The 14,125-nt window shown below is 46.8% G+C and overlaps 1 protein-coding gene and 2 long non-coding RNA genes across 3 annotated transcripts in view; 2 read left to right on the forward strand and 1 right to left on the reverse strand.

Moving 5' to 3' along the window:
- The window catches only part of LOC308470208, a 116,129-nt gene that overhangs the window by 92,672 nt on the left and 9,332 nt on the right, over positions 1–14,125 (forward strand). The gene's annotated exons all lie outside the window — the stretch shown is intronic.
- Positions 1–14,125, reverse strand: part of LOC308469360 (uncharacterized protein) — a 48,180-nt gene that overhangs the window by 9,052 nt on the left and 25,003 nt on the right. Inside the window, exons 6-9 of the mRNA XM_080991689.1 lie at positions 13,427–13,519; positions 12,610–12,714; positions 6,142–6,240; positions 4,680–4,772 (exon numbers count right to left, since the gene is read on the reverse strand). Of these exons, the coding sequence (XP_080847815.1) occupies positions 4,680–4,772; positions 6,142–6,240; positions 12,610–12,714; positions 13,427–13,519 (390 nt within the window). The remainder of the gene's footprint in view (positions 1–4,679; positions 4,773–6,141; positions 6,241–12,609; positions 12,715–13,426; positions 13,520–14,125) is intronic.
- On the forward strand, positions 5,028–13,525 carry LOC308470263. Its single transcript, XR_013982315.1, has 2 exons — positions 5,028–6,113; positions 13,399–13,525. It is a non-coding gene; the product is annotated as an uncharacterized lncRNA (long non-coding RNA).

The raw sequence follows: 14,125 nt of genomic DNA on the forward strand, positions 1-14,125 counted from the left end.
GCACCTCCTGCCGCAGCTCCTTTGCTCAAACCGCAAACTTCAAAGCGTTTCGGCAGCCTCCAGTGATAGCTTTACGATCGGTGATTAAGCTACCCATAACCTGTCAAATTGATTGATTAGCGCGACCTAATTGGATTTACGGTCCCCAATTAGCTCTTTACTGCCGGGTCCGGCACACTTCCTCCTCTGAGTGCCTCTGCTCCATCCCCCGTCGCTCCTGTCACACTCTAGCAGAGTTTAACACAGCGGGAAAGCTATCACTTAGCTTCCACTAGCTTCCAGACAAACCACACAGAATCCAGGTTTGTCTATTTACAGTCTTTATTCCGACATTCCCCAGAAAACCCCTGGGCTTCTTGCAGCCATGACAAACTGCGTCCTTCTTCCCTCAGCAGACAGAGAGGAAGAGAACAGAAACTCCTCCCAGCTTCGAAAGCTGACGTCAGAATGCTGAGGCATCATGGGAACAACTTAACCTGTTAAGTTCCAAACCCCACAGTGGTACCTCAGGTTAAGTACTTAATTCGTTCCAGAGGTCCGTTCTTAACCTGAAACTGTTCTTAACCTGAAGCACCACTTTAGCTAATGCGGCCTCCCGCTGCTGCTGCTGCGCCGCCAGACCACAATTTCTGTTCTCATCCTGAAGCAAAGTTCTTAACCCGAGGTACTATTTCTGGGTTAGCAGAGTCTGTAACCTGAAGCGTATGTAACCTGAAGCGTCTGAGTAAATGGTGAATGTCATATCCTTGAGACCACAAGCCCTTCCTTCAGATACACTTTCCTCCCCTCCTTCCTCTCACCCCATATACACACACAGGTACACAGGGATTGTATATTGTGAATTTATTCCTTAAACTATTAACGTCCATAGTATCTGCATTTTTGTACTTTTTATCATTCTGTATATAAATATTCAACATTGAATAAACAACTACAGTGGTACCTTGGGTTAAGAACTTAATTTGTTCTGGAGGTCCGTTCTTAACCTGAAACTGTTCTTAACCTGAGGTACCACTTTAGCTAATGGGGCCTCCCGCTGCCGCCGTCACACGATTTCTGTTCTCATCCTGAAGCTAAGTTCTTAACCTGAGGTACTATTTCTGACTTCGCAGAGTCTGTAACCTGAAGCGTCTGTAACCTGAGGTACCACTGTATTTTTTTAAAAGGCAGTTTTCTTCACTTTCTTCCTAAAATGGAGCTGTTTACTGCTTTAATTCTGCCCTGTTCCAAAAGTTTCCATTAGAGCTTTCAGGAAAGCTATGAAGAATTTGCATGACTAGAAGTGTGTTAAGATTTTCAAAATGAAAACACTTAGGGGAGCTCAATTTCCCCCTTCCCTTTTTTAAAAAAGATAATCCAATATGGTTAAGAATATAGCTTTTTTACTTATTCTATAAAGATGGACAGAAGCTGATGGTGTTAATCTGAATTAGTTCGCCTGCTTGTAACTAACAATATGTTGGAATGTTGCTTCAAGGCGTTGCTTCCTCGTCCAGGGGTTTATAAGCAAGGAATTTTATTATTTCTGAGTATGCATGTGTTTTTCTGCATGTGCATTTATAGGTATACCTGATTATATTCCACCTTTCCAGTGAAAGGTAACTACAACAGCACACATGTAACAAAATGTATTACTCTGACCCCCATGATAATGCTCAAATATAATGCTTTAATTCATCTAGAAGTTACAAGGAAAAGGTGGGACACACCTGGAGGAAAGAAAGAAAATGCCTCATTACCAACTACAATCAAATTGCCCAACTGCTACAAAACAAAAGCAATGAATCCTGGTCCGCTTTCAATAACTGTTTTGCAGGATCTGACCCAAGGTCCATGGATGGCACCATCTTGTACCCAAGAGCACCAGCCAGAAACCTGCAGGAGTTCAGAAGCAGTACATGATGCTCTGGCCTTTTCCCCCTGCCTTTCCACACAACATGCTTCCTTAGATAAGAGTGTGACCCTATTAGGCCATCCTTTGGTCTGTTTTCAAAGATGAGATGAGCAAGAGTGGTGGAGACTGCCACTCCAATAGGCTTCAGAGAAGGGGAAGAGGAAGGGAGTATGGACCTAGAATTGCGGTGGTTTGAGATGGGACACACCGCAGAAGAAGGAAGGAGCTGGGAAATAGTGGATCAACAGGAGCAAGATAGCAGGTGCTCCAGCCCTGAACAGAGACAGGAGCCTGTTGCGTTAGAAATATCACAGCACCCAAGCGACACGATGTCTTTAGTATACTGGAGTCCCCTCCTTCCCCTACAACCAGGTGTGCCCTTCATCTCACAGAGCAGAAAGCCAAACAGACACAGAGATTTTCCATTAGCGGCCCCCGTAGACAACAGGAAGGGACTCAAGGCCAGGAAGTAACTGCTGGGGGCAGGAACACTCACTCTAGGCAACAGCTCAGGTTTTTGAGGACATACATTCCATGTTTCTGTGTGTTTTTGTTGATTTAAATGAAAGAAGCAAAAGAAGCTCACAGCACCACTGATTTCACCAGGCAGGCAGCCAGCCCTGTAGTTGACGGCACCTTCGTGACAGCAGCTGTACCATTTCTCCCATGAGAATTATTGTATGAATTCCATGAAGTTTAGCAACAGCGGTGCTCTAATTAAAATGCTTTCCGCATTACAAGCATCTCAATATTTCTTTCCTCTTGATTCGCTTATGCAAAATGAGTTGTGAAATCTGACCAAATATTTTCCCACACTCCAAGCATATATATGGTTTATCCCATGTGAGTTCTTTTATGAGAAGTAAGCTTAGATCCCTGTGCAAATCTCTTTCCACAGTCCAAACATTTATATGGTTTCTCCCGTGTGAATTCTTTGATGATATGTAAGGCTTGTGCTGTGACTGAAGTTCTTTCCACACTCAAAACAGGTATATGGTTTCACCCCTGTGTGAATTCTTTGATGACGTTCAAGGCTTGAGCTTTGAGTGAAGCTCTTTCCACACTCAAAACATGCATACAGTTTTTCACCTCTGTGAATTTTTTGATGTATATGAAGGCTTGTAACCTGGCTGAAGCTCTTTCCACACTCAAAGCACTTATATGGCTTCTCTCCTGTATGGATTCTGCGATGGCAAACAAGGTATGTGCAGTTACTAAAGCTCTTTCCACATGTCACACATTTATATGGTTTTTCCCCTGTATGGATTCGCTCATGCACAGTAAGGTGTGAACTCTGACTGAAGCTCTTCCCACACTCAAAGCATTTATATGGCTTCTCACCAGTGTGAGTTCTCTTGTGTGAACTAAGGTGTGAACTCTGGCTGAAGCTCTTTCCACATTCCAAGCATTTATATGGTTTGTCCCCTGTGTGGGTTCTCTTATGTGAAGTAAGGCTAGCACTGTGAGCAAAGCTCCTTCCGCACTCTGTACATTTATAAGATTTCTCTCCTGTGTGAATTCTTTGGTGCGATATAAGACTTGAGCTGTGAGTGAAGCTCATTTCGCACTCCAAACATTTATACGGCTTCTCCCCTGTGTGGGTTTTTTGATGCGAAACAAGGCTTGAGCTGTGACGGAAGGTCTTTCCACAGTCAAAACAGGTATACGGTTTCTCCCCTGTGTGAAGTTTTTGATGTTCTGTAAGGTTTCTCCTGCAACTGAAGCTCTTTCCACACTCAGAGCACCTATGTGGTTTCTCCCTGCTGTGGACTTCCTGATGTGTTGTAAGGTTTGAGTGGCGCTTGAAACTCTTTCCACATTCTAGGCATTGGTATGATTCCTGTCCTGCGTGAATTCTTTGATGTGATTTTAGGCCTGAGCTGTCACTGAAGCTCTTTCCACACACCAAGCATTTACACAGTGTCTCCTCTGAGTGGATTCTGCAGTGTGGGCTGAGGCTCGATTTACCTTTGAACGTTTTGCCACACGAAGGGCTATCATTTGTTCTCTTCGCTTCATGCTTATTTCTTTCTGATGAGCCCCGAGAACCATTATTGCCCTGGTCATCACCTGCTAAAATTAAGGGAAAACAGCAAACATTAAAAACTTCCCAATACAGGGCTGCCTTCGGACGCCTTCTAAAAGCTACGTAGTTCTTTATCTCCTTGACATCTGAAGGGAGAGTGTTCCACAGGGCTGGTTCCACTACTTCACTTCTTACTGTGACGAAACCAGCAGATGACCCTCAGAGTTGGACCTCATTGTCCGGGCAGAACGAAGGAGATGGAGATGCTCATTCAGGTCTACAGGGCCGAGGCCGTTTAGAGCTTTAAAGGTCAGCACCAACACTTTGAATTGTGCTTGGAAACATACTCTGAGCCAATGTAGATCCTTTAAGACCAGTGTTATATGCTCCTGGCAACTGCTCCCAGTCACCAGTTGAGCTGCTGCTTTCTGGGTTAATTGTAGTTTCCGAGTCACCTTCAAAGGCAGCCCCACCTAGAGCGCATTGTAGCAATCCAAGCGGGAGATAACCATAGCATGTATCACAGTCTGTGTGCAGGTAGGGTCTCAGCCTGTGTACCAGATGGAGCTGGTAGATAACAGCCCCAAAACTCTGACTATGCCCATGTCACCATTAAAAAACATTCATGTCCTTTCTTTCTACCTTTTATCTCTGCTAGCCCGGAGCTCTGGCCCTGCAGCCTTCCTCGTTTTCTTGCCAGGTGGGCTTCCTCAATCCCAACATTTCCCCAGGTCCCCATCTCCATTCCCTGGAACTCACCAGATCTCTCTGAGGGTCCTGGGAGAGAACAGTCAGAGGTGGTGGGAGACAGCCTGACCAGGTCAACTGTCCATCTTCCTCCTTCCATCCTCGCTAGGTTTGCAGAATAATAAATAAATAAATAAATAAATAAATAAATAAATAAATAAATGTTTTTTTTATTTATACTCCACCCTTCCTGGTTCAGAAAACCGGGCTCGATGCAGCTAACAACATATTTAAAACACAGGCCCCCAGGGCTCCCCACGCTGCAGATAGCAGAATGCCACCCAGGGGGCGGAGTGCGCTGAAGCAGAGTGCCCCTCGCGCCGGGCAGACATCGGCCAGCCCCACAAGCTCGGGGGACAGCAGGGAGGCGCAGCATCGCCATCCCGCTGTTCCTCGACCTTGTTCGGTTTCCCCGACCTGCTTTTGCGGGGGAAATAAAGGAAAAAATTTTTTTCTTTATTTCCCCCCCAAAAAACTAGGTGCGTCCTATGGGACGGAGCGTCCTATGGGACGAAAAATACGGTACTTCTGCTGACTCACGCGCTCCGACATTTTCTTAGACCGACATTTCCTGGTTTGAGGAACGGAAATGAATTGCATAAGACTGACATAGACGGACATAGATTTAGAAGGGGGTCGAAAATCGCAGAGAGGGAGTGACTCAAACAGCGACATCAGCTGGTGAATAAACATTTTGCACTCTTTTGAAAAAGACGTTCCTCTAATAAGACTTGTAAGAGAAATTACAGGGATTTTTGCAAGATCTGCAACTAGTGAAGATCCCAAAGTGCTGCATCATAATCATAAGGTTTCATCAGCTGACCTGCACTGACAGAAAGTCTCAGCTGCCAAGGAACAATCAGCGGTGCACTTTCGGGATCCTGATACATATCCTTTGCAGTCACATCCTGGCCCCTGACCTCTGATATGTAGGGCAGCAGAACACGGTTTGAGGAAAATGGCTTCGTGAGCTAGAGAGGGACTGCTGCCATGACCCACAAGTTTCTCACTGCTGACCTGGCAGCTTGGCTGCTGCAAACTGGGGGGAAATCTGGCTCCATACTGAGATGAAGCCCATTCAGTCCCTCATCTGGCAATTGCTGCAGCTATACCAGTGAGTGTCGGAAGATTCAGGACACAACACATTATACTCTGAAAAAGAATTTTCTTCACACCACCATTCCTGGGCATAGCCAAGGAGGGGTGGGGGGCAGCCCCCCAGATCAGGTAAAACATTAGAAATACTTAACTAACTGGCCAATCATGCCAGTGCTGCCCCCCTAACAAAAGGCCTGCCCCCCCCACCAAAAATCTTGCGCCCATGCCACCACTGAAAAACATTCCTTTCCTTTTCTACCTTTCATCTCTCACAGCCCAGAACTCTGGCCCTGCAGCCTTCCTCGTTTTCTTGCCAGGGGGGCTTCCTCACTCCCAACATCTCCCCGGGTCCCCATCACCATTCCCTGCCACTCACCAGATCTCTCTGAGGGTACTGGGAGAGAACAGTCAGAGGTGGTGGGAGACAGCCTGACCAGGTCAACCGTCCATCTTCCGCCTTCCATCCTTGCTAGATCTGCAGGAGAATAAATAATAATAATAATAATAATAATAATAATTTTTGTATCCTGCCTTCTCTGGCCGAGGCAGGGCCCAGAGTGGCTAGCATCATAAAAACAACACAATATGCATAAAAACAGACATCAATTAATTAAAATACATCTTAAAATTAATTCAGACAAGTTAAAATCTAAGCAGTTGGCAATTATCATGTTGGAATTCAGAGTGGTTAATACTTGCCAGGACCAACTGTTTCCACTGATCATACAAGGACCTGTGAGCAGGTTGGGGGCCTCCTTCGGGCTTGTTTTATACAAAGGAAAGTAAGTCAAACTGCATCCTGCCCAAAGGCCTGGCAGAACAGCTCCGTCTTGCAGGCCCTGCGGAAAGATGTCAAATCCCGCAGGGCCCTGGTCTCTTGTGGGAGAGCAGTCCAGCAGGCCGGGGCCACGGCTGAAAAGGCCCTGGCTCTAGTCAAGGCCAGTCTAATTTCCCTGGGGCCCGGGATCTTCAAGGTGTTGTTATTAGCAGAAAGAGGGTCAAAGAGGATCAGCCTCTTTCATCCTTCCTGAGGAGCTCAGAAGCCTAAAGAAGCTGCAGGTTCCTTGGGAAGGAGGGAGGGAGGAGTAAAAGGAGCCTCAGAGAAGCTGCAGGGATTCCTCTGCCCTAGATATTCTCCAGCCCCTGCAGAAGCCCTAATGGGGCATATATTACAAATTTATATCCCCCAATCTGGTGGGCTTCTCACAGCCACCCAGTGCGGCTAAGAGCATATATAAAAACAGAACAAAACATCAAACATAAAAAACAGAAATATCCTATACAGGCAACAAACAAACCAATAATAAGAATAGCAACAACAACATGTTTACAGTTATACCCAAATTAAAATAACCACTAACCCCAAATAAACATTTAATCAACACCAACTCAACGAAAACAAAACAGAGGAACCAAAACGAGAACTGTTTTTAACATTATAAAACATTTTTGTCATTTGCCCCCAACCCAAGAGATGTTCCAGCAATGTCCCAGTGGCCTCCCAGGAGCCTCTTTAGGCTGTTCAAGGTGAGTCTGGGCTCCACCCCCTAGGCCAGGTGGAAATGGGCCTTGCACCAGGGAGCTGTCTTCCTTCCAGCCCTCAGGGAATGGTAGGCATATTAGTGACCTGAAAGCAGATCCTAAGGGGGCTGTGGAAGCCTCATTATCCGTGGAGCTCCCAGTCACAGTTTCCATGGTAAAAGTGGGGTGTCTTCCTCCTGATCCCCCACCAGAGACGAAAGGAGTCACGCATGAAAATGAATCTTGTACACATCACCATTAAACCATTCCTTTCCTTTGTTTTTACCTTTTATTTCTGCTAGTCCAGAGCTCTGGCCCTGCAGCCTTCCTTGTTTTCTTGCCAGGGGAGCTTCTTCACCCCCCAACATCTCCCAAGGTCCCCATCTCCATTCCCTGCCACTCACCAGATCTCTCTGAGGGTCCTGGGAGGGAAAGTTTGGAGGTCGTTGGGAGGAATGCAGGAGACAACCTGACCAGGTCAACCGTCCACCTTCCCCCTTCCATCCTTGCTAGGTTTGCAGGATCAGCTTCTTCTATCCTTCATGAGGAGCTCAGAAGCTGCAGGTTCCTGGGAGGGAGGAAGAAGCAAAGGGAGCCTCAGAGGCCCTGCAGCTATTTTCCCACCCAACGTATTTTCCTGGTGAATGATAAGCCTGCCTAGGTGTGGAGCTCCCGTGATAAAAGAGGAGTGTCCCCCCTCCTGAACCCCACCATGCGACGAAAGTGGAGTCATGCCTGAAAGAGAATCTTCTTCCCACCAACATTCAAAACATTCCTTTTTTGGCTTCCTTCTCTCTCTGCCAGCCTGGAGCTGTGACCTGGCTGCCTCCCTCCATTCCACCTCCTCCCCCAACCCCACTTTAGGGGAAGGGGCTGCAGCTCAAGAGCGGAGCATCTCCTCAGCAGGCAGAAAGTCCCCGATACAAGACCCCCCCCTTTGGTCTAATCCTGCCCTCTCTACTCGACCCCTTTCTTTCCAAAACATCCATGCCTCCTTCCTCCTCTCCCCAGAGGCATCCTGCCCCCTTTCCTTTTTGGGGGGGGTTCCTACCCCACCCTAAAACTCCCTCCCCCCCCCGCCTCGCCTTCTTGCCTTGCTCTCCTCCAGGGGCGCCCCTGCAGCCCTCGAGGTCCTTTGCTCTTTCGGGGCTCAAATGTGGGGTGCAACCCCATGCATGCTCCTCTCCCGGAGGGCTTCTCTCCTGCTCTGGCACGGGAGCCCCCTCCGCCCCCCAAATATATCCCTCTTTTCCTACCTTGCAAAAGGCACCGTCTTCCGCGCTGCAGAATCTCCTCCCTCGCAGCTGTTCAAATGTGACAAACGGAGGAGGAAGTGACGCTTTCCCTCTCCCCCCAGGAAGTCCTCTCTAGCAATATAATCGCTGCCTTTAACCCTTGAAGAGCCAGTATTCCCCCCACCCCACTCCACCCTCCACCCCAAACTATAAGGTGCTGGGGACATTGCAGATTCTGCTTCTTTGTACCCCATAAAAGAGGGTTGCTACCTTTCTTCTGGCGAAATACAAGGCGGTTGGGGGTGATTCCTCCCACACCCCCAATCTGTTGCTGAACCGACTTGGAAGCAATCCATTACAATCTGTCGCAGCCAGTGGCGTAGCGTGGGGGGGTGCAGGGGGGGCCGGCCGCACCGGGCGCAACATCTGGGGGTTAGGGTTAGGGGGCGCAAATCCACAGGTTAGGGGGCGCAAATCCACGGGTTAGGGGACGCAAATTACTTGCCTTGCCCCGGGTGCTGACAACCCACTCTACTCCACTGGTCGCAGCCCAACACGATGCCCCACCTTGCATTTCTCTCTCTCATCAACATTCCAACAATTTCCTCCATCGCCTCTCCAACAATTTCATTCGTTCAACAGAACTTTCCCTCTGGTTGACAGAAGCGATTCCTTGGATCCCAGCTATGAATGCTGTCAATTTAGGGTGCTTCCTAACCAAGTTGGATTTGTGAAAGTTTTATTTATGGCTGAGTAATACATGCACTTTATTGGTAACTGTTGGGCTGATTATATTTATTTTCTCGCCTCATCTTGTTTTCAGTTTATAAATAGGTTCTTAAATAGTATTCTTACAATTCATTCTGTTCTATTCTAAACAATAGCTCAGCTCTTGCGGAGTTCCTAGCACATGTATGCTTTTATTTAAAAGAAAGGTTTCCATTTTATTTACTGCTTTCCAATCCAGCTCAGCCCCTGGCCTCTCAAGATCTTCCCTCCAAAACTTCGGAGGGGCTCCTCTCCACTCCCACTGGTTGCCCCCCATGGCTTTTCTCACCTCTGCAGGTTTGCCAGCTATGCCCCCTTCGGGACAGAGGTGACTTGGCAACTGCACTCCAGGCTGGCAAGTTCGAGGCTGAATAATTGCAATGTCTTCTACAGTGGTACCTCAGGTTAAGTACTTAATTCGTTCCAGAGGTCCGTTCTCAACCTGAAACTGTTCTTAACCTGAGGTACCACTTTAGCTAATGGGGCCTCCCGCTGCCGCCGTCACACGATTTCTGTTCTCATCCTGAAGCTAAGTTCTTAACCTGAGGTACTATTTCTGACTTCGCAGAGTCTGTAACCTGAAGCGTCTGTAACCTGAGGTACCACTGTATTTTTTTAAAAGGCAGTTTACTTCACTTTCTTCCTAAAATGGAGCCGTTTACTGCTTTAATTCTGCCCTGTTCCAAAAGTTTCCATTAGAGCTTTCAGGAAAGCTATGAAGAATTTGCATGACTAGAAGTGCGTTAAGATTTTCCAAATGAAAACACTTAGGGGAACTCAATTTCCCCCTTCCCTTTTTTAAAAAAAGATAATCCAATATGGTTAAGAATATAGCATTTTTACTTATTCTATAAAGATGGACAGAAGCTGATGGTGTTAATCTGAATTAGTTGGCCTGCTTGTAACTAACAATATGTTGGAATGTTGCTTCAAGGCGTTGCTTCCTCCTGCAGTGGTTTATAAGCAAGGAATTTTATTATTTCTGAGTATGCATGTGTTTTTCTGCATGTGCATTTATAGGTATACCTGATTATATTCCACCTTTCCAGTGAAAGGTAACTACAACAGCACACATGTAACAAAATGTATTACTCTGACCCCCATGATAATGCTCAAATATAATGCTTTAATTCATCTAGAAGTTACAAGGAAAAGGTGGGACACCCCTGGAGGAAAGAAGGGAAATGCCTCATTACCAGCTACAATCAAATTACCCAACTGCTACAAAACAAAAGCAATGAATCCTGGTCCGCTTTCAATAACTGTTTTGCAGGATCTGACCCAAGGTCCATGGATGGCACCATCTTGTACCCAAGAGCACCAGCCAGAAACCTGCAGGAGTTCAGAAGCAGTACATGATGCTCTGGCCTTTTCCCCCTGCCTTTCCACACAACATGCTTCCTTAGATAAGAGTGTGACCCTATTAGGCCATCCTTTGGTCTGTTTTCAAAGATGAGATGAGCAAGAGTGGTGGAGACTGCCACTCCAATAGGCTTCAGAGAAGGGGAAGAGGAAGGGAGTATGGACCTAGAATTGCTGTGGTTTGAGATGGGACACACCGCAGAAGGAAGGAAGCAGCTGGGAAATAGTGGATCAACAGGAGCAAGATAGCAGGTGCTCCAGCCCTGAACAGAGACAGGAGCCTGTTGCGTTAGAAATATCACAGCAGCCAAGCGACACGATGTCTCTAGTATACTGGAGTCCCCTCCTTCCCCTACAACCAGGCGTGCCCTTCATCTCTCAGAGCAGAAAGCCAAACAGACACAGAGATTTTCCATTAGCGGCCCCCGTAGACAACAGGAAGGGACTCAAGGCCAGGAAGTAACTGCTGGGGGCAGGAACACTCACTCTAGGCAACAGCTCAGGTTTTTGAGGACATACATTCCATGTTTCTGTGTGTTTTTGTTGATTTAAATGAAAGAAGCAAAAGAAGCTCACAGCACCACTGATTTCACCAGGCAGGCAGCCAGCCCTGTAGTTGACGGCACCTTCGTGACAGCAGCTGTACCATTTCTCCCATGAGAATTATTGTATGAATTCCATGAAGTTTAGCAACAGCGGTGCTCTAATTAAAATGCTTTCCGCATTACAAGCATCTCAATATTTCTTTCCTCTTGATTCGCTTATGCAAAATGAGTTGTGAAATCTGACCAAATATTTTCCCACACTCCAAGCATATATATGGTTTATCCCATGTGAGTTCTTTTATGAGAAGTAAGCTTAGATCCCTGTGCAAATCTCTTTCCACAGTCCAAACATTTATATGGTTTCTCCCGTGTGAATTCTTTGATGATATGTAAGGCTTGTGCTGTGACTGAAGTTCTTTCCACACTCAAAACAGGTATATGGTTTCACCCCTGTGTGAATTCTTTGATGACGTTCAAGGCTTGAGCTTTGAGTGAAGCTCTTTCCACACTCAAAACATGCATACAGTTTTTCACCTCTGTGAATTTTTTGATGTATATGAAGGCTTGTAACCTGGCTGAAGCTCTTTCCACACTCAAAGCACTTATATGGCTTCTCTCCTGTATGGATTCTGCGATGGCAAACAAGGTATGTGCAGTTACTAAAGCTCTTTCCACATGTCACACATTTATATGGTTTTTCCCCTGTATGGATTCGCTCATGCACAGTAAGGTGTGAACTCTGACTGAAGCTCTTCCCACACTCAAAGCATTTATATGGCTTCTCACCAGTGTGAGTTCTCTTGTGTGAACTAAGGTGTGAACTCTGGCTGAAGCTCTTTCCACATTCCAAGCATTTATATGGTTTGTCCCCTGTGTGGGTTCTCTTATGTGAAGTAAGGCTAGCACTGTGAGCAAAGCTCCTTCCGCACTCTGTACATTTATAAGATTTCTCTCCTGTGTGAATTCTTTGGTGCGATATAAGACTTGAGCTGTGAGTGAAGCTCATTTCGCACTCCAAACATTTATACGGCTTCTCCCCTGTGTGGGTTTTTTGATGCGAAACAAGGCTTGAGCTGTGACGGAAGGTCTTTCCACAGTCAAAACAGGTATACGGTTTCTCCCCTGTGTGAAGTTTTTGATGTTCTGTAAGGTTTCTCCTGCAACTGAAGCTCTTTCCACACTCAGAGCACCTATGTGGTTTCTCCCTGCTGTGGACTTCCTGATGTGTTGTAAGGTTTGAGTGGCGCTTGAAACTCTTTCCACATTCTAGGCATTGGTATGATTCCTGTCCTGCGTGAATTCTTTGATGTGATTTTAGGCCTGAGCTGTCACTGAAGCTCTTTCCACACACCAAGCATTTACACAGTGTCTCCTCTGAGTGGATTCTGCAGTGTGGGCTGAGGCTCGATTTACCTTTGAACGTTTTGCCACACGAAGGGCTATCATTTGTTCTCTTCGCTTCATGCTTATTTCTTTCTGATGAGCCCCGAGAACCATTATTGCCCTGGTCATCACCTGCTAAAATTAAGGGAAAACAGCAAACATTAAAAACTTCCCAATACAGGGCTGCCTTCGGACGTCTTCCAAAAGCTACGTAGTTCTTTATCTCCTTGACATCTGAAGGGAGGGTGTTCCACAGGGCTGGTTCCACTACTTCACTTCTTACTGTGACGAAACCAGCAGATGACCCTCAGAGTTGGACCTCATTGTCCGGGCAGAACAAAGGAGGTGGAGATGCTCATTCAGGTCTACAGGGCCAAGGCCGTTTAGAGATTTAAAGGTCAGGACCAACACTTTGAATTGTGCTTGGAAACATACTCTGAGCCAATGTAGATCCTTTAAGACCAGTGTTATATGCTCCTGGCAACTGCTCCCAGTCACCAGTTGAGCTGCTGCTTTCTGGGTTAATTGTAGTTTCCGAGTCACCTTCAAAGGCAGCCCCACCTAGAGCGCATTGTAGCAATCCAAGCGGGAGATAACCATAGCATGTATCACAGTCTGTGTGCAGGTAGGGTCTCAGCCTGTGTACCAGATGGAGCTGGTAGACAACAGCCCCAAAACTCTGACTATGCCCATGTCACCATTAAAAAACATTCATGTCCTTTCTTTCTACCTTTTATCACTGCTAGCCCGGAGCTCTGGCCCTGCAGCCTTCCTCGTTTTCTTGCCAGGTGGGCTCCCTCAATCCCAACATTTCCCCAGGTCCCCATCTCCATTCCCTGGAACTCACCAGATCTCTCTGAGGGTCCTGGGAGAGAACAGTCAGAGGTGGTGGGAGACAGCCTGACCAGGTCAACTGTCCATCTTCCTCCTTCCATCCTCGCTAGGTTTGCAGAATAATAAATAAATAAATAAATAAATAAATAAATGTTTTTTTTATTTATACTCCACCCTTCCTGGTTCAGAAAACCGGGCTCGATGCAGCTAACAACATATTTAAAACACAGGCCCCCAGGGCTCCCCACGCTGCGGATAGCAGAATGCCACCCGGGGGGCGGAGTGCCCTGAAGCAGAGCACCCCTCGCGCCGGGCAGACATCGGCCAGCCCCACAAGCTCGGGGGACAGCAGGGAGGCGCAGCATCGCCATCCCGCTGTTCCTCGACCTTGTTCGGTTTCTCCGACCTGCTTTTGCGGGGGAAATAAAGGAAAAATTTTTTTTCTTTATTTCCCCCCAAAAAAACTAGGTGCGTCCTATGGGACGGAGCGTCCTATGGGACGAAAAATACGGTACTTCTGCTGACTCACGCGCTCCGACATTTTCTTAGACCGACATTTCCTGGTTTGAGGAACGGAAATGAATTGCATAAGACTGACATAGACGGACATAGATTTAGAAGGGGGTCGAAAATCGCAGAGAGGGAGTGACTCAAACAGCGACATCAGCTGGTGAATAAACATTTTGCACTCTTTTGAAAAAGACGTTCCTCT

This window comes from Podarcis pityusensis, assembly GCF_964106645.2.
Source record: "Podarcis pityusensis genome assembly, chromosome: 2".
Classification (NCBI taxonomy): Eukaryota; Metazoa; Chordata; class Lepidosauria; order Squamata; family Lacertidae; genus Podarcis; species Podarcis pityusensis.